The sequence below is a fragment of the Anabas testudineus genome, chromosome 7 (assembly GCF_900324465.2).
Source record: "Anabas testudineus chromosome 7, fAnaTes1.2, whole genome shotgun sequence".
Taxonomy (NCBI): Eukaryota; Metazoa; Chordata; class Actinopteri; order Anabantiformes; family Anabantidae; genus Anabas; species Anabas testudineus.
The window spans coordinates 24,724,873-24,743,803 of NC_046616.1; the positions used below are offsets into that span (position 1 = coordinate 24,724,873).

The following is an 18,931-nucleotide window of genomic DNA, read 5'->3' on the forward strand; positions in this document are numbered from 1 at the left end:
TCTCTCCATTGGCTCCCTGTAAAATCCAGAATAGAATTTAAAATTATTCTCCTCACATATAAAGCACTTAATAATGAGGTTCTATTTTATCTCAAAGACCTCATAGTTTCATATTGTCCAAGCAGATAATTCCTTTCTCAGACTGCACTAGAGTTTCCACATCTAGAATGGGAGGCAGAGCCTTTAGCTATCAAGCTCCTCCTCTGAAGTACACTAGAATGTCAGAAAGATAGTCTGACCAAAGGGGCTTAATTAAAGACACCGCATGTTTCCTTGTTCTTTTTCTAGAACAGGTTGCTGCCTTGCTGAAGGCCCACGTGGGTTATCCACAGGTCTGGAGAGCTGTTTTAAGATGCCTGTCTTCCTTCTTTTGGGCAGAGATGGGGATGTTTTGTGCTCTATGGTTCAGGGTCCTGATGACTCCTATTCTGTGTTGTAGTGGGTAATGTGAGTCCTTGTCAGGTACTTGTCAGTGTGGGTGGGTTTCCTGTAAACTTTCCAGTCTGCCGCCTGTCCCAATGATGACCGCGCAGTCCAACGGTTGCCTTTGTTCTCCTCCCTAGTGAAACTGATGTTGGTGTCCACTGAGTTAATGTGGTCCCATTTTAGGTGTTAAGAGGGTTTGGGCAGAGGTGTGAGTATTACATCCTTCACATCCTCCCCATCATTGGTTTTACCAAATTAGCCTATTCAGTCCAAGGGCTGGAGTGAAACCAAACCTGGAGCATAAATTTGTGGCCTCTAACCAACTGTCTTCAGACTGAAGAAGGTACTTGGATGAGTAACAAAACATTTCAATCTAACAAAAGGAAGTCCAGTTGCCATGACTCAACTTCCAAACATAAAGTGTTCATTGAGTTTTGGTGTGTGATTGAGTAATATTTGAGGGCACTCTACGGTATGATTATTTGTGGGAAAAATACACAACACATTTGACTCTCTTGTTGAGTAGCATTGTTTTTTTAGTTTTTGTAGCAGAATTGTTTTTGTGTATTGCTTTGGTTTAAAATAAAGTCCGCTGTTTATCTTTATTACCAGGGAAGATTATGTCCTGCAGTTGTTTGTGTTGGAGGGTGATGGTTCTTTTGTGCACAGATGCAGTTAAACAGTGTGGAATCTTCCTTGGTAGACTATAGCAGCGTTTCCCTTTGGATTAATCTGTGGTAGGTAGGTTAGAGCATAGTAAGTGGTGTTTGGTGTGTGGTGGTTAGCAATAAACTCAGATCTGTTGGTTTTGCGGTGTACAGAATGAAATTTTGAAGCACCTCACAAAAGAGCAACTGATGAAACTTGCTAAACATTATTCTGGGGATCTTGGTGATGATGAAATGGCTTAAATAAAATTTTAAAGATCAAAGATAAGTGAAAGAGAAAAGATATCAGATCAAGAAGAATCTTTTGCAGTGCGCCATACTCCTGTTCAAACCCCAAATTTTACTTTTGAGTAACAAAAACCACTTGCTGTCATGTAAAATGGAATGGACCATAATGGAATGCAAGTGGGAATTTAAAGTATCACAATTACAATGGTTAAAAGCGCTATACAAATAAAATTGAATTAAACAAGCAGTACTGTCCTGTATACTGCAACTGCTATTGAAGGTTGTGTCTGTATCTTTCACAGGATATTATATATAATATATATTATCCTCGCTCAACAGATACCAGCAACTGGAAACAAATTACTTCTAAGCATTGGCATACTTGGCCAATGAAGCTGATTCTGACAGACTTATTTTATGGTGCCAGATGTAACAGAAATTAAAATATTATGTAACATAATGTATACACTACTGTAGCAAAAATCCTAATTTAATAAGCAGCTAGCCATCATCTACTATGAACAGCACTTTTACACACACCAGGAAAAAGTAAGTCACCAGCTTCACACACCTGTTCTAAAAAGCACAAAAAGAAATGTAACAAGCCCCACATAAACAATTGTAGAATGAGAGAACAATACCAGAATTACAGTAACACACTGTAGCTTGGGGATAATGACATTTAGTTCTGTGTACTTAACTGATTACTAAGTTAATGTTGCCAACATCATCATCAGTAGTACAGTAGCTCTTACCTGTGGGGTGAGTCCATTGCTGACAGGATTGACATGGTTGTTAGGTGCTGCAGAGCTCATGAAAGTGTCGGAATAACTGGAAAAGCCATGGCGGTTGGAGGCTAGACCATAGGTGGAGCTACTATCAGTACTGGATAAACCACTCTGGTGCATGGTGGATGGAGGTAATGGCTGAGGACGGTGAACTGTACCACTACCATCTGAAGAGCAAAGCACAACGGCATATTACTGAGCACCTAAAGACATATTTACCTCTATACCAACTGTACCCTAATCTGTTGTTGTGTATAGTAACACAGATCTATTTGTTAAATTGCTCAAGCATCTAAAGTAAATAGGACAGGAGTGAGCAGTTTTCCCCTGCAACTAGTCTGTGTGTTCAATGGGACTAAACACATCCTGAATATACCTATACAGTATTAAGAGTTGCAGCACAGTTTTCAGGTGAGCAATGTGGCATCAAACGTGAGCCACAGTGATAATAGGATCAATGGTTTAAGTAAATGATTAAAATAAATATTTTTAATTTATGTTGCAGGAAGAGTGGTGTGAGTGCACCTTCATTTTGGGTGCTTTTGCATCTTATCATGTTTGGGGATGATTATTCAAACTCAATTTGTTACTTCTGATAAATAACCAATAAAAGATAACTATATATACATATATATATATATATATATATATATATATATATATATATATATATATATATATATATATATATATATATATATATATATATATATATATATATATATATATATATATATACGGGGGCTTGAAGGCCCTGGTAGGTTCTCCCAAGGCAAACAGGTCCTAGGTGACGGGCCAGGCAAAGAACAGTTCACAAGAAAGCAAGGACCACTACATCGCCCGGATTGGCACTACGTCAGAAATAAATGTGAAGTGATTTATACAGGCCCTGAAAAGAAAACCTCTGCTCCAGAGTGTGTGTTTTCACAGCAGAGTGTTTTTGTTGTTTTACAATTATAAACCGCCTCATGAGGATGTTACTCTATATTACTCTGTCAGCGTCAATGGCTGCTGTACACGATACCATTACCATAGAGGCAAATTGATAGAAGAAATGAATGTGCCATGTGCAATGTGCCTTCCCATGAAGCAGTCTGGGGAGGAAGAGTTCATATAAACACTGCATGTTTCTTACCCATCTGTACATTATGAATCAAAAAGTGTCATTTGCGATACCTTGGGACAGCGTACTCGTTGAATAGCTGGATTCTGGCAGCTGGTACGTAGGAAGTGTTGGCATCGCTGTGGAAGGGAATCCACCAGGCAACAGGTGGTTGAATGCTGCTAGCTGATTGGCTCCTGCTTGTTTTCGCCACCTAGCCCTTCGATTGCTGAACCACACCTGAAAAAAAAAGTTTCATTAGTGGTGTAGTGGTCGCCTCACAGCAAGAAGGACTCTGGTTTGAATCCACGGGTCGCAAGGCTGCCTTTGCTCTTTAAAAATAATAATAATGAATACTTTATGGATCCCCTTAAGGAAATTGTGGTTGGACAGCTGCTAGACGGTATGTCAGCGCTACACTACGGGGTTTCAGTGTTAAGAGTGTCATGCTCTACCGACTGAGCAAGCCGGGCTGATAAATGGGTTTGCATGTTCTCCCTGTGTCTGTGTGGATTCCCTCCTGGTACTCCAGCTTCCTCCCACCTCCAAAGACATGCATCTTAGGCTAATTGGAGACTCTAAACTGTTCATAGGTGTGAAAGGTTGTCTGTATGTATGTCTGCCCAATGATGGATTGGCGGCCTGTCCAGAATGTACCCCACCTCTCGCAAAAGGACAGCTGGGATAGCTTCCAGCATTCCCGCAACCCTTGAGTGGACAAGCAGTTAAGAAAATGGATGGATAGTTATTTAACTTTTTTCTTTTTCTTCCCGTTCCAATAAAATGGATAATTTTACACTGGCAATAATTTCATGCTGTATGCTGTTCAACTGTATGTATCTGTGTAGGGATAGCTGATCTTAGCCATCCAGTGGTATGTCAGTGGAGTGTGTGTGGACATACTGTTATATGTATGTGGTTAATCATGTGTTGTTCCTCATTGCTCATTGCTCAGTAGCATAAAAAAGTGCATATAGATTATATAGATGTACCATAGGCACTTAAAGTAGTATCCATGGGACACTGGATACTGGACTCCAACATTATTGTGATTCCCAGTTAACTAAATTGATCCACATTATCTTGGCTTCCTTGTCTTTTGCTTGCTTCTTAGTCTCTCCCCCTAGGGATAAATGTAGGGATGCAAGAAAAAAATATGAGTAGAGAGGAACCAAGGAAACTGGGTTTTTGGAGACATAAGATGTCCTTTCCTTTGACCCACCATCGGCTCCAACATCTGGGACTTTGGTCAAACTTTGTGGTCACTTTTGTTGGATTGGAGATATAATATAATATAGATTTATTTTTACTGTCCTCAGTGTGTCATTTATTTAGACTTTAATACTCAGACACATCATCAAGATTCTAATAGAAAACATGTTTAATTATTTTTAGCATTACATTTATTGTTTTTTCTGTTTTAATATCATAACTCATTAATCCCTACTAAAATTGTTTCAATTTGTATTTAGAAAAACATTTCTATCAAATTAAATTATTTAAACATTATGAATAAATTACATAACTATGGATGGATGGATGACGTAACTATATTGCAGGCTCTATTTATTAGTTCACATTGTGAACATGCTTGACACTTTGTATGAATGACGATTCTTTGTAATAGTAAATTGCAGATGGTAAAGAAAAACAGTTTGTTTCTAATGTATAAAGAAAGTTGTTCACCAGTTTTTGTCACAGAGAGCTAAAGTTCTATGATCCAGATGATGGGTTAAAAAAACAAATTTAATAAAATCTCAGCTGTCTCACATTGGTTCAGTTTTAATGTTATAACTGTATTCCAGTATGTCGGTGAAGATTCCCTGTCATCCAGGTGAAGTCTCAACTGAAGATGCTACATGGATAAGTAGTGAAACGTTTCAAGAAGGAAGTCCAATTGCCACGACTTAACTTTCACATGTATTTCAGTATAAAACTTTTCAAATCAGTGAGATTAGCTGCAACCAATCACCAACAATTTTTAGGGCTGTGACAGTAAAAGTTTTTGGGGATGGATGGTCTTGTTTATCCTTGCTTATCTCTCCTCAAACAGCGTTTATCAATCCTTGAACCTAGCTGGTCAGAAATGAAATAAGAGGCTTGGGAACGTCCTTCAAGATGGAAGAGTAGAACAACTTTACAATGAGTGAGGATCGAGTATGGAGCAACAATCAATTAAAGCAATTAGGATGCCCAGTCATTTTACTGAAAATTGCTCACCTGGCAGATAAGCAAAAGTATTTCCTGGCTCCCAGGTTTGCTTCTGTGTTGTCTGGTCCACTGCACATATGCACTTTCTGCTGTGGCCCTGTCTATGCATTCTTGGTCTATAGATTTTATATTACATACAAGAATAAAAGTTACTAAACTAAATGTTATTTCTAGGCTCTGGAAAACTTTCACAGATACAAAATCCATTTCTTAAAATATATATTATAAAGAGAGTGAAAACCAACTTTGTTTTTAATCATGCCAGCCGTTTTACTAATATTTCTTTTATTATTGTAGTCAACAGAAAAAGTGCTTTTTGGACTGGAGGAAAATTTTACGTTGCTTTACCCCAAGTGGCCACTAGGAAAGATTGGCTAAAGGACGGACAGGTCTCATCTATTAGAGCATTACATGGTTTCACTTAGATAAGTATTATGTGGTCACATGACATCCTGACTATCTACTATTTCGTACTGATATGGCCACACGCACGATGGACAAAAATCCCCATATATAGGACATTCCATCCTTCTAAGTATAATTACTTATCCAAAGGTGTAATGTGATTTCATACAGTTTAGAAACGGAAGAACTCACTCATACCGTATCTAGTAATGAGAAGTGAAATGACAGGGATGTTCACATACTGGATATAAGGCCAACAAAAGACAAAGCTCAGAGGAAGTATCAACCTGTTACTCTGCAGAAAACAAACTCACAGAGCCTTGATGTGTCTTTGTTCTTCTATGTCCTCCTCACAAACACTATGAGGACATATCAAGACCTACGGGTAACTCAGTTTTTATTATGTGCTTCATTTGAAACAAACCATATAACACCACTCACAGGTTACTGCATGCACACACACAATGTGCACCACACATCTAGAGCCATAGCAGGAATCTATGTATTGCCTCAAGCTATTCATCTGCTTACTGTCTCCAGAAATCCTCCTTTCATTTGCTCGAAATGCAAACATGCCTTTCAAGTGAAGATGATCATTTGGACTGTGACTGGGTCTGTAGACGGGACTCAAATAATTAGAACAGGTGTTTTCGCCCGGAGGTATTACTGTAAAAGAAGCAGAAGAAGGCTGATCAACTCAGCAGTCCGACTACCCCTGCAGGACAACATGGAGTATTAATTGGAACCAACCAGTTTTGACCACAGCTTCAGAAAACACTTCAGAAACTCATTTTTCATTGGTTTCTTTCATTGTTCATTTGTTTGATTTTTAAAGGCAGACTTTGTTACTGTATGTGTGCATTAATGAACAAATTTGTGGCAGCAGGTGTTAAATTATAAAGTTACTGAAATGTAGTAGAAATGTAGTAGACGAAAAAGAAAAAACTCAAGTACAAGTACATCAGATTTGTACAAGTACTCAAGTACAGTACTACTGGATGCGTCATCTAGCTGTCGTCATCAAAGTGCAACATCCATTGGCCCATTGGACATGTTTAAAAATTGAAGTTTTAGACAGACTGCTACCAAGACTTTATCAGATTTTTGCAGTTTATCTGTGATCTTAGAGAATCTAACTCAAGCTCCTTGTTTTAATGTCATTTATAATATAATATTATAAATGTATAAATATAATATAATTTTCAATATTGCACAAAATAGTATCTTTCAGTTTATTCACTTCATGTGTTGACCTTAGTATTGGCAGTTGTCAAGTTGCTCAAAGCATAAGTTTGTAGTTGACAGTCAACACTTAAAAGCTGACAGGTCAAGGTGGATGAGTGATATGTGAGCTCTCGAGTGCAGTTTGTCAACAGTTTGTTTTTGGATATTCAGCTGAAATATCTAGCTGAAACCTGTGTCAGTGGAAGTAGTGTGACAGTAGTGTAGTAATTCCGAAGATGTATCAGAGCTAAGTGACACAGTGTGGACTGGTTTCCAGCCATGGTGGTTTCTTGCTCGCTACTCAGTTGATTTGATCCATGTTGCTGTTGCTGTGGATTAAAGCTTCTGTGGGACAGCACAGGCACTTATGTGATCTTCTGTAAATTTTACAATGAGTCGTGGGCTTGAAAGTGGTGGGAAAAACAGATAACAGCCAAAATGTTGAGTAGTGAGACATGTGTGAGAAATGCAGCCCCCACCCTACTGCTGCACACCTAACAGCTGTTGTTGTAGCTCTACAGTAATTTTTCCAGCACTACTGGAACACTGTGGATCACTGGAACTGTCAAAAGCTGGCACAATCTCCAGCATTATACTGTATTAATTTATATTAAATACAGTATAATTATTTCTATATTAATTGGATTCACTGAGTAAATATGGATTTGGTCAAGTATCATGGTAATGTGACACCTTGCATTACAATACATAACATAAATACAATAAATCTAATCATATAGGCTAACACAGCAGTTTGAGAAGAACCGTGTTGTGTGTATATTTAATGAAGCAGAAAAGACAGGGGCAAGCAAAAAGGAAAAAAAAAAATTTTCCTAACTGACTTAAAAACGATGAATAGGAGATCATGTGGCATTTTTAACCAGCACCTTGCTCAGCATGCAGCACAATGCCCAAACTGAAAAAATACATAGTATTTACACCACTTTACTGTGTTGTAAATTGAATTTGACACAGAAGAAATACGATATTTTCCCTAAAACAAGCATATTTTTGTTGGGAATGAAAGCCAACCTCTATCAGATCTTTCAGTGAATTTTCATTTACCACAAATACAATTTGTTTGTTGTTTTGTCTTTTTGCTGAACTCAAGTTATCACTGCAGCATGTACAATATCATGAAGAAAATAATCAAGGTCCCTTCCACTCTGCACAAATCTCCTGTTTTACAGTTTGATCTGAAGACCTCATACTTGGACTCATCTGCAGACAACACCTTCTTCCAGTCTTCCAGTGTCAAATGTCTGTGTTGATGTGTCTTTGTTCTTCTATGTCCTCCTCACAAACACTATGAGGACATATCAAGACCTACGGGTAACTCAGTTTTTATTATGTGCTTCATTTGAAACAAACCATATAACACCACTCACAGGTTACTGCATGCACACACACAATGTGCACCACACATTGTGTGGTGCACATGTGTGGCCCTGTCTATGCATTCTTGCATAGACAGGGCCACACATGTCAGAGCCAGAGCAGAAAGCTGTCTAAGATACAGCTTTTTCTTGGCAATTGTGCCATGAGATCCAGCATCCTGAAGTCTCCTCTTCACTGTTGATGCTGATACTGGTGTTTGACAGGCACTATTTAGTGTAGCTGCCACTTTAGGACTTGTGAGGTGCCTTTGATTGAAACTACACACTCTCAGATATTTGTCCTCTTGCACAGTTGTCCTTTTTTAGAGGCAGTTTGTGCTCCACTCTGAAGTGAGTAGTTAACATCATGATAAAAGAATTTTGAGCTTTCCCGCATTGAGTAGCCTTCCTTTCTAAGGACAACAATAGATTGACAGGTCTATAATGAAAGTTTGGCTATTTTGAACCTGTAAACAAACAACAGCTGATGTTTAGATACTAAACTAACCTAAAGTATACCATGCTCCCATTTGCTTCATTAGCTTAACTGTTCTCAGCTGTGCAACACAATTGCAAAAGGGTTTACTTATAATCAACCAGACTTATAAAATGATTAACTTGAATTAGCAGCCATACTAGAAGATTGATGCAGATGACTGATAATTGCTAATCATGATCTACATTCTTGCATAGGGACCTGAATAATTTGTTGTTTGTGAAATGGAAAAAAATGTTTGTGAATTGTATATAAATGTGTTTTTCTGGAAAACAAACAAATATGCAAGTGATCCTAAACTTTTGAGCAGTATTGTGTACATGATACACAATACTGTGTACGTGATACAGGTTCTATGGATGGATGGAATTGAATATGAAATTAGCTATTGTTGCTTTGTCTTAGTTTTGGTAGGAAAAGATACAAAGCAAGTGAGAAAGACAGGAATGATGTATTGATTAATAGGTGGATATCAGTGTATTACCTGGACCCTGGCCTCTGTTAGTTTGGTCCTTTGGGCCAGCTCCTCCCTGGTGTAGATGTCAGGATAGTGAGTTCTTTCAAAAGCCTTCTCCAGCTCCTCCAGCTGTTCTGCTGTGAATGTGGTTCGACTCCTGCGCTGCTTTCTCTTTAGAGGGAGGTCAGGCTCTGACTCGACATCTGACACATCATCCATCCGACTGCCTTGACAAGCAAATAGACATTGCAAATTAGGTGTACTGGCTAAAAATGCCATCCAACCAATCATCCTCAAAGGGATGGGGACTGACCCCTCATTTGTTTCCCCTCTGGACCACTGATTCCCTGACAGAAAGACCACAGTTTGTCAGGCTGGGGAATTGCATCTCTGGTAAAGTTCTAAGCGGCAATGGGGCTCCTCAGGGACTGTTTTGGCTCCATTCCTGTACACACTGTACACAGCAGACTTTAAGTACAATTTGAGTGTTGCCACACTCAGAAGACTCTGATGATGAACCCAACTAATGTTACGCATAGTTCCTTAAAATTCAACACAAAATCCAACTTTTAATGACACATTAAAACAAACCAAAAATAAAAATGGGAATGTAATGTCTGAAAGACAATTTCACTTAAATTAAATTCAATTTTATTTGTATAGTGCCAAATAACAAAACTCTAAAACTCCTTTTAGAGGAAAAAACCTCCAGCAGAACCAGGCTCAGGGTGGGTGGCCATCTGCCTCGACCAGTTAGGGTAAGTGAAAAGAGGAGAGAGACAGCAAACAACAAAAACAACAACAATAAGCAGCAAACATACTGGGCAGGTTGGTAACAGAGATGTAGACAGATAGACAGAGACACTAATACAAAAGCAGTAATATACTGTAAATCTATATATAGCAACATCCCCCAGTACATAGTGCTGAGAGCTGGGGAGGAACAAGGTGCTAATGTCACAAGGCCATTTTGGTGATGTGTGTAGCTATTGATAGTGGGCCTCAGGTAGATGTCATCTTCATGGCTTTTGATTGTGGATACATCTCAGCCAGTGTCACATACACATAGTGATTCTAGCTGTGGCTTTGAATGAAACAAGTGTAAAGTAAAGTTGATTTGAGTCTTTTATAGAACCAAAGTTTGCAAATGTTCAGGTCAATATTTGATGTAATATATAAATATATATTGTGGTGCAATTAATTATAGGTATGGCTTGTGAAGAGTGAGGGCAGACAAGCATATTTTTCATTGTGTGCAGAGGTTGGTGATGTGCTGGTGAAGTCAGAAAAGAAAAAGGTCCATCAAAATGGCTAAGATAACTATGGGGTCGGCTCTGTAGTTTAATTAAACAAGGAATTATGGGATTAGTGTGAGGCTCCTATTACAGGCCACGGGAAGAGTCTCAAGAAGAATATCTTTTTGTATTCCCCCTTAGGTGCCCCCTTGGAGGCCCTTGCTAGAGAAATCTCAATGGATTACATGTGGCCACAGGACATGCTGCTGCATTAATTAAATTAATTTTTTTACTGTTTAGTTCCTTGAAATTTTTGTTTATCTAAAAAAACAAAGTAAAATACATATATATTTAAACACATGCATATTTTCATAAAAAGCCTCCATGTACAGTATATATCTGATTTGTTGCCTCTAGGCTGGGACTGGGACCAGGGGGTGGGGGTTGGGCGACGGGATTTTGGAAATGGGGGGATGCAAGAGAGCAATTTCTCACTAACTCAGCGTGACAACACTTGAGGCCACTGCAGTGGGCTGGGATCACTTTCCAAAAGGCACCCCTTACTCCTTGGGGTGCTTCTGCAACGGGATGGACTCTTATTTGTTTTCCCTCCACATGATGCTGGATTGAGGTGGAGAGGAGCAGAAGTAGGGGAAAGGGAGGGATATGTGTGGAAATGAGGCTTTCTTGCCTCAGAGTATTTCTGTCTCTAACTCATCTGGCTTTGTCAGGCCACACTCCATGAGAAAAAACACTGTACAGCTTTGTTTATTTCTATTTTTGGAATCACCTTACTACAAAGCAACCATCTTATATTTCAGTAAACAGATTAGATTGTGGGACTGACACCGAAACATGAGGAAATTGTAAATTATTATTATTATTATTATTTTGTCTTTTATGAGAACTACTTTCTATGAATAAATAAATATATGTTCTAGTGCATCACATATATCTCAACCATTCTTACCTGAAGCCAAAGCCATTGGCATGGCATGGTTATTATTCACTAGTAAGTAAGAATAATTTCATATATTGTATCATAGCTCACTATGATGTCCACAAATGTGTTTTACTGCCCTTAATAATTAAGTTACAGTCTTTAACTGTTTTTGGCCCTCACAACACAGTAAAAAAAGTGCAAACTGTGTTCTGGCACTAAAATTATAAATTAATAATTTGGGTTTTGCTTTTAGGTTTGTCTTTCCTGAGTAGTGACTTGACAAAAACTGGGTCACCAGAGAGCAGATTTAAAAAGCAAAGCTTAGAATGAAGCTCAAAATGTTTGGATGTAAATGAAATTGCACATTATGATATGGCGATGCTAGCCGCACACCATTATTTGTGGTTTGGTATCACATGTCGCTTTGGATTACAGTACAATAAGGATCCCCAGGATGGAGGAGAATAAAGTTTGACATCAGTAAGGTCAACTCTTCTCTGCAGCTGATAATGGAAAGCAGAGATTATGGTAATGAGACAGACGCCTAGAGCCGATAGAGGGACTAAACCTGGACTTCAGCTTTGTCTCCACCAGATCCCTCAATTGGCATGCTATGTCTTATCAGGAGAATGGGAGCGTGGTACAGCTCCTCACACACACACACATACACACACAAACATTTTTATATGGCAGTCATTGTGAGGACACTCATTGACATAATGCACACCCTAGCCCCCTACTGTCGCATAGGCCATTCTAATCTACTCTGTATTGATTTTAAATTTTTCACCTGTACTGCCTTAACCTAACTCAAACCATCACAATTAACTGTCTAACCTATACTTTACCCTAACCAAAACCCAATTCTAACCGTAACCCTAAAACCTAGTCTTAACCCCAAAATTGTTCTTTAAACATCCTTTTTATTGGGAGTACCGACTAACACACACACACACACACACACACACACACACACACACACACACACACACACACACACACACACAGTGTGTTCCTCTAAAAAACAAATCTAATTAAATAATGATGTTCCAATTTTATCCAAAGTCCATTATTCATTTTAGTAACTTATCCACTATTATCACTGTAAATCCATTTTACTGTTTCAGCATAAATTATTTTTCATCAAATTAACACCCAATTATGTTTTTCCAGAATGTGCACTATGTGAGCGTGTGTGTGTGAGTGTATCCCTCTGTGTAAATCAATTTAACATAGAATCAACTTTTAAAATGTTTTTTCGTTTGACTGTGATTGAATATTGAATATTAGTAGTGAATACAATACCTCCCACTTGCATTCTGTCAACGGGAAGCAAATAAAGGAATACATTTTCACATGGGGATGAATAAAGTATTTCATATTAATTTTTTTAAAGCCTTTATTCGTCATATGTCATATGTACATGTTACAATGAAATTTGTCCACTGCATTTAACCCATTCCCCTGGGGGGAGCAGTGGGCAGCCAGCATGGAGTGTCTTGTTCAAGGACACAGGGTTTGAACCCCAAACCTTCTGCATCTAAGGCCAATGATTTACCCATTGAGCCACTAGGCCACCATTTCTTTGTTATTATTATATTATATATGCATGTTAGCTTGTGTTTTTACCTCAGCTAAGCTATAAAAGGTAACAGGTTATGAGAAGCATGCCTTTCTCTTGCCACTGTTGAACATGATAACTTAAAGTACCAAATACAAATATGCACAAAATACCAGAACAAATGAGAACCACACAGCTGTTTACAATCTGCATTAGTATGTATCACTGCTGAGCAATAGTCACCATCATATTGTGCTGACACATTTAATCGCTACAGACTCACTTAATACAAAAGGTCTATTGTTGCTATTAATGTTTACTGCACTATACGCTAATTACTGAAAAGTCTGTAAAAGTTACCTTTTTGCCTAGCTGTGAAGTCTTTGCTGCTGTTCCTAATACTGCTGCCAGTAGCTCCCAGTATTTGTGGAGAAAAACACCCTTACAGGCTCAACGGAGAGACGATCACTCTGTCTGAATACATTGTGCTTATGGCTTGGAGACAGAGCTGTAACCAGGGTTCTTAAAAGACTAAGGACATGAATGCATGTGCTAGATGAGTAAGCCCTCATCCCTGTGAGAACTTGACTAGACATAAAGGATCTAATTTAGTTTTTCATGTTATATTTTTTGTTCATGTTATACTGAGCTCCTCACCCTATCACCCTTAGAGTTAGGGTGAGGAGCTCAGTCACCCGGGAGGAGCTCGGAGTAGAGCCGCTGCTCCTCTGCATCGAGAGGGGCCAGTTGAGGTGGCTTGGGCATCTGTTTCGGATGCCCCCGGGACGCCTCGTAGGGGAGGTTTTCCGGTCCTGTCCCACCGGGAGGAGGCCCCGGGGAAGACCCAGGACACGTTGGAGGGACTATGTCTCTCGGCTGGCCTGGGAACGCCTCGGTGTCCCCCCGGAAGAGCTGGAGGAGGTGTCTAGGGAGAGGGAAGTCTGGGCATCTCTGCTAAAGCTGCTCCCCCCGCGACCCGGCCCCGGATAAGCGGAAGAAAATGGATGGATGGATGGATGTTATATTTTTTTAGTTAGTTACTTATTCATTCAAGTTCAATAAAAAAAACAGGGCAAGTTTTTAGTGTCTGTCTGTGCTTTTCATTTTAATAATTAAGAAATTATGTGATGTGTCCAGGTAAAAATGGTCAAGCGTAGTTCCATTAGCATTCACTATAGTATCTGTGAGTGAAAATGTATACTTCAGAACAACAATGACATCTTGTTTTTAAATATTATACGAGTAAGTTTGTATAATATTAAACTTGTATTATTTTATTATATTTATACCTTATTATTATCGTGTATGTTTGTTGACCCTAATACAGACATGAGTTATAAACTATTATTATAATAGTCAGCTAATATGTATATATTACTATAATTATAGTCCTGGCTAGCCAGGAAGAACTATTCTGCTAAATGTAAAAGGTATTATTTATATATTTCGAGACGCATATACAGTGTCGGTGACTGTATCATTTAGTGTCAGAATAGTGATCTTAAAACCTTAATTCACCAAACTACAATAGATGAAGAGAAGTTACAGGTTGTGTGTTGGCTGATGGTCATAAATTGGAAACTGGAAAGAGTGAGTTATGGTGGAAAATGTTCCCCACTTTGACCAAGACATTGGCACAAAGAATGACAGAGCTCTGGAGAAATGCATTAGGCTAATAATGGCTCATTTTGAAAATCATATTAGTTCCAGTATAATTACACACAGGATCTCCTTTCAGTTTTGCTCCATAGCCTTGGACCATTCAGAAACACTACATTTGTTCAACAATTGATACTTTTATTAGTGTCAAACCATGTCTTCCTTGCACAATGACCTGTTGATGCTTTAGTTAGAGATGAAAGAAAGAGAAAATTGTAGCACAAGTCTTGTCTAGTGTACTGTCTCTGATAAGGATCTTTTTATTTACTATCTGCTAAGCTTCAGGCCAAGATCTAACCTACCTGCCTGCTCTCGTCGCTGTTTATGCTCTGTGTTTGCAGTAACTAGCTGCTACACGCCTCAATTCAACATAATAGACTGGTATTCAAAACTCAATAAAAATTAAAGCTGTAAAACTTGTTCAGGTTGTGCAGCATTCAGAAGAGAAGGTGGAAATGTCCAGTACACTGATGGATTAGAATATTATTATCCTTGCTTAGGACAAAGAATGAGACAGCTATGTTTGAATGTTGACAATAACCATTTTGCACATTTTTTTTTATCTTTGCAGAAATTTTTATAAAAATGTTTCCTCTTGTTTATATACATCATTCATACAGCCTTACACTATTAACATATGTATCACACATATTGGACTGCATTTATACACAGGCATACGTCCTAATGCATATGTACATGCTTATGCACACTGACACTTTTGTAATGTATATAGGTCATATGAAAGTCCCCCAAAGTACATGACTGGATATACACCAGTAGTGGGACTTTTTGTAAATTGGGTGGACAGTTCAGCCAACACGCCATAATTCTTTACAATATACTAGTTGTACATTCCAAACTCTGGGCGTGGTGTGTGCATGAATGGATGGCTGTGTGTCTTTTAATTGTCATGTCTTGGCTCTGAAGACCCATTGGACAGCTCTTTCTGGTCAACTGCCTCAGTGAAAAGCAGGCTCACCCTAAACAACGGAGACCAGGGAGCCTCCATGGGCTTTTCAGGGTCAATAAAGGAAGTACCTCAGGCCATGAAAGAGAAAGTCGCCGTTAAAGACCATAAGCGGTCCTGCTGCAGGCTGCAGGACTTCAGTAAGCATTTTCAGACTGAGTAAATAAAGCTTAGAAGCCGCCTGCTTATTTAAGAATAAGAATAAGAGTTAAGAAAATGGTCAAATGGTGCAGAGGCAACTGCTGTGATCACACATTTCCAAACCTAGAGGTGTGTGTCTCTTTCTTTCATTAGGGTTCTAAATACACTCTGTATGCACCAGTGCAAACCATGCATTTGAGAACATTTATCTCACCTACTGAAATGACAATATAGGTGCATTTATAGTGACTCTACAAATAGTTTTCTTTATATAATCAGCTCTCAGTTTCTGCAGAACGCTTTCATTCAATAGGTATTTTCTGATGCACTTTCCATTAGAAATGCTGAGTTTTGCACCTATACCAGCAATATAGGCTGCAGATTTGAAGGTCTGAACATTTAACTAATTAGGCTAAAGCCAAAGTTTTAAGAATTATTCCAAGAAGACAGAGGAAAGTAAAATAAAATCTGCCAGTTGGCACAAGGACCTGCTCAATCAACAAAGGCCTCACATTCAAGCCCAAATGGGCAAAACTGAGCTGAAGCTGAGACCAGTGCTGCAGCGACTCTGCACAAGCTCCCATTCACACAGTTCAGTATTGTCTCTGCCTTTGTTCCAATACAGCTCCACACAATAGTATTTAGACATAAAAAATGCAGCAAAAGTGTACAGTAAGCAGCAGAAGTAGATGCTGTGCAACGTAGGCAGTTTCACAATTTTAAGTAAAATATTTTCCAAAAGATTTAGGAACTCTATGTGTTGAAAAATCCCAACTCCTGTTGTTTCACTATGAAAAACACTTGACTCTGCCCATAAACATGGTTTGACAGAAAGCTATAGGAGCTGTTACAGTTGTGTGAGCTCAGTTAACACTACATAGAACTCAACATAGATGTTGGCTTTATCAGGGCATTATGTCTTAGCAAACTGTTTTTAATGCAAAGTCTTTATCTCCTCTTCCCCCCAGGCTCTGGCATGCATCTTTATTTAGCAGATAAAAATAGCCATAAACAAAAATTGCTGACTGTCAATACAAACACTGATAAAGATTAGAGCTATGAGCAAATATAATAATAAGAGGCACTCTTAAGATATACTCGACACAGCAAAGCCCTCAGTGGACAGCTGCAGGCTTAAAAAAAGCAATTGCACAAAGTTTTGAAGAGACATAGAATAATCTTATTTTGGAAGAAAGTAGATTAACAATCAGTGCATTGCAAAGAAAATAAAGTGACATGCTTGTTGACTCTCTTCACAGATTCTTGTTAAAAGCTTTGAACTGATTTGTTTGGAGGAGATGGAGGAATAGGTGAGTATGTCATCTGCTCCTTGTTTTCTCCTTTTTCATCTTTTTCAGGGTCTCTCATATACTGTATGTGTCATATATGTGCAATACTTGATCATAAGCAGCTCAACAACATAATTGTAAATTACTGGTGTTTAAAATTTCTGATGCTCACAGTCACCCAAACATTCAGACACTAGCAAGTGCAGATGGCATGATTTTTTCAGTATTTTGTTTAAGATGCAGTTGTGACTTGTTAGTTTATGTAGGTTTTGAAAAAAGATGTTGAAGCAAAAGTTGCTGTGCAGGTTAAATCTATTTTATAGTATTTTGTTTAAGTTAAAAAGAAAGGACAACGTTATTGTTAGCTTGTGCATTTTTTATACTTTTGAGACAATATATGTATCAAACGATATATGACATTTGATACATTTGATGATATTTTAATAAACATTTGTTTAGAAAACTCATTAAATTACTCACAATATTACTGAGAAAACTCAACTCTGCGCTGGCTTACAATAATCACTACATCAAAGAATTCCTGCATGTGTATCTACATAAACACATGTCCACATACTACTACCACATAATACATAAGATATTGTATACACATGTAAACTGTGCAGTATATATAAATACATATGCAGTACATCCATACACTTGTATCTGAAACACAAACAGCCCAGACTCAGCAACCTGACTAATAATCTGCTTGTTTATTTTAATAATGTACTATTATAATATTATAATAATTATAAATTGTAATAATTACTTAGAGACACTGGAACTTCACAAATTATAAAGTATTCAACATTAAATAGACTGCTGGTACTAAATATAAATTATTTACTCATAATAGCAATGCTGTTCAGTTTGCCCATGCTTGCTATGGCTTAAATCTAAGCAAAGAAAATGTCACACAGTTTAGCAGGGTGGCTTACTAAACTGTGTATGTGTTTTTCTTCCGGCCAACAATGAATCTGTTCCCTCTAAAATGTTCACAAGCCTTAAACCCAGAAATTACTATTTTTAATAGTTTCATCTAGTCCATAACCATCTCCAAATTCAACAGCATGTGATAGGTGTAGCCTCCATATTGAGAGGTTGGAAAAGGAGGGTGGAGGGTTGTGGCGGGATCATAACATGCACAGCTTCTCATTCACTTGAAGAAGGGAGTGTGTTTCACACCAGGGATTTAATGTACATGTAGGCATGCATTCCTGGTGGAAGAGTTTATAATGTGAACACTATGTTTCTACTAAGAATCCCAAGATTATCACAACCAAAGATAAAACAGACTGCTCCTGGCCAAGAAGTAGTCCAGAATGTAACAACCTGTAAAACATTTTTTATATTAACCATATAGTGCGTATGGAATAATATGTTATGCCATGTGTTTATTAGTGAGTTTTGGAGATGCTGATAGATGGATTTTGTTACATTTGGACAGAAACAGACAAGCTACATGCTAAGCTAAGATAACTAGCTGCTTTCAGTAATTTAGTATTTACAGTTCATATACAGTGGGATTCATATCAACTGCTTAGCCTTCAAGAAAGTGAAGAAGTATAATTCTCAAAATTTAAAAAAATCATAGTTTTTATTCAACTTAATAGCAACAATTTCAAGACTGGAAAATATATTGAAAGTGGTGCATTTGTGCTCCCTTATTTAGTTATTTTTGTTTGTTTTTCAAGTTAATAGAAACCATTTTAACATTAAGAAACATTGTGTCTGGGAAATAGTAAAAAACAG

General features: G+C 38.0%; 1 protein-coding gene across 1 annotated transcript in view; it reads right to left on the reverse strand.

The window, feature by feature from the left end:
• LOC113166704 (paired box protein Pax-7-like) overlaps positions 1 to 18,931 on the reverse strand; it is a 40,362-nt gene that overhangs the window by 12,182 nt on the left and 9,249 nt on the right. The window contains exons 5-7 of the mRNA XM_026366809.1: positions 9,409 to 9,608; positions 3,287 to 3,452; positions 2,078 to 2,277 (exon numbers count right to left, since the gene is read on the reverse strand). Of these exons, the coding sequence (XP_026222594.1) occupies positions 2,078 to 2,277; positions 3,287 to 3,452; positions 9,409 to 9,608 (566 nt within the window). The remainder of the gene's footprint in view (positions 1 to 2,077; positions 2,278 to 3,286; positions 3,453 to 9,408; positions 9,609 to 18,931) is intronic.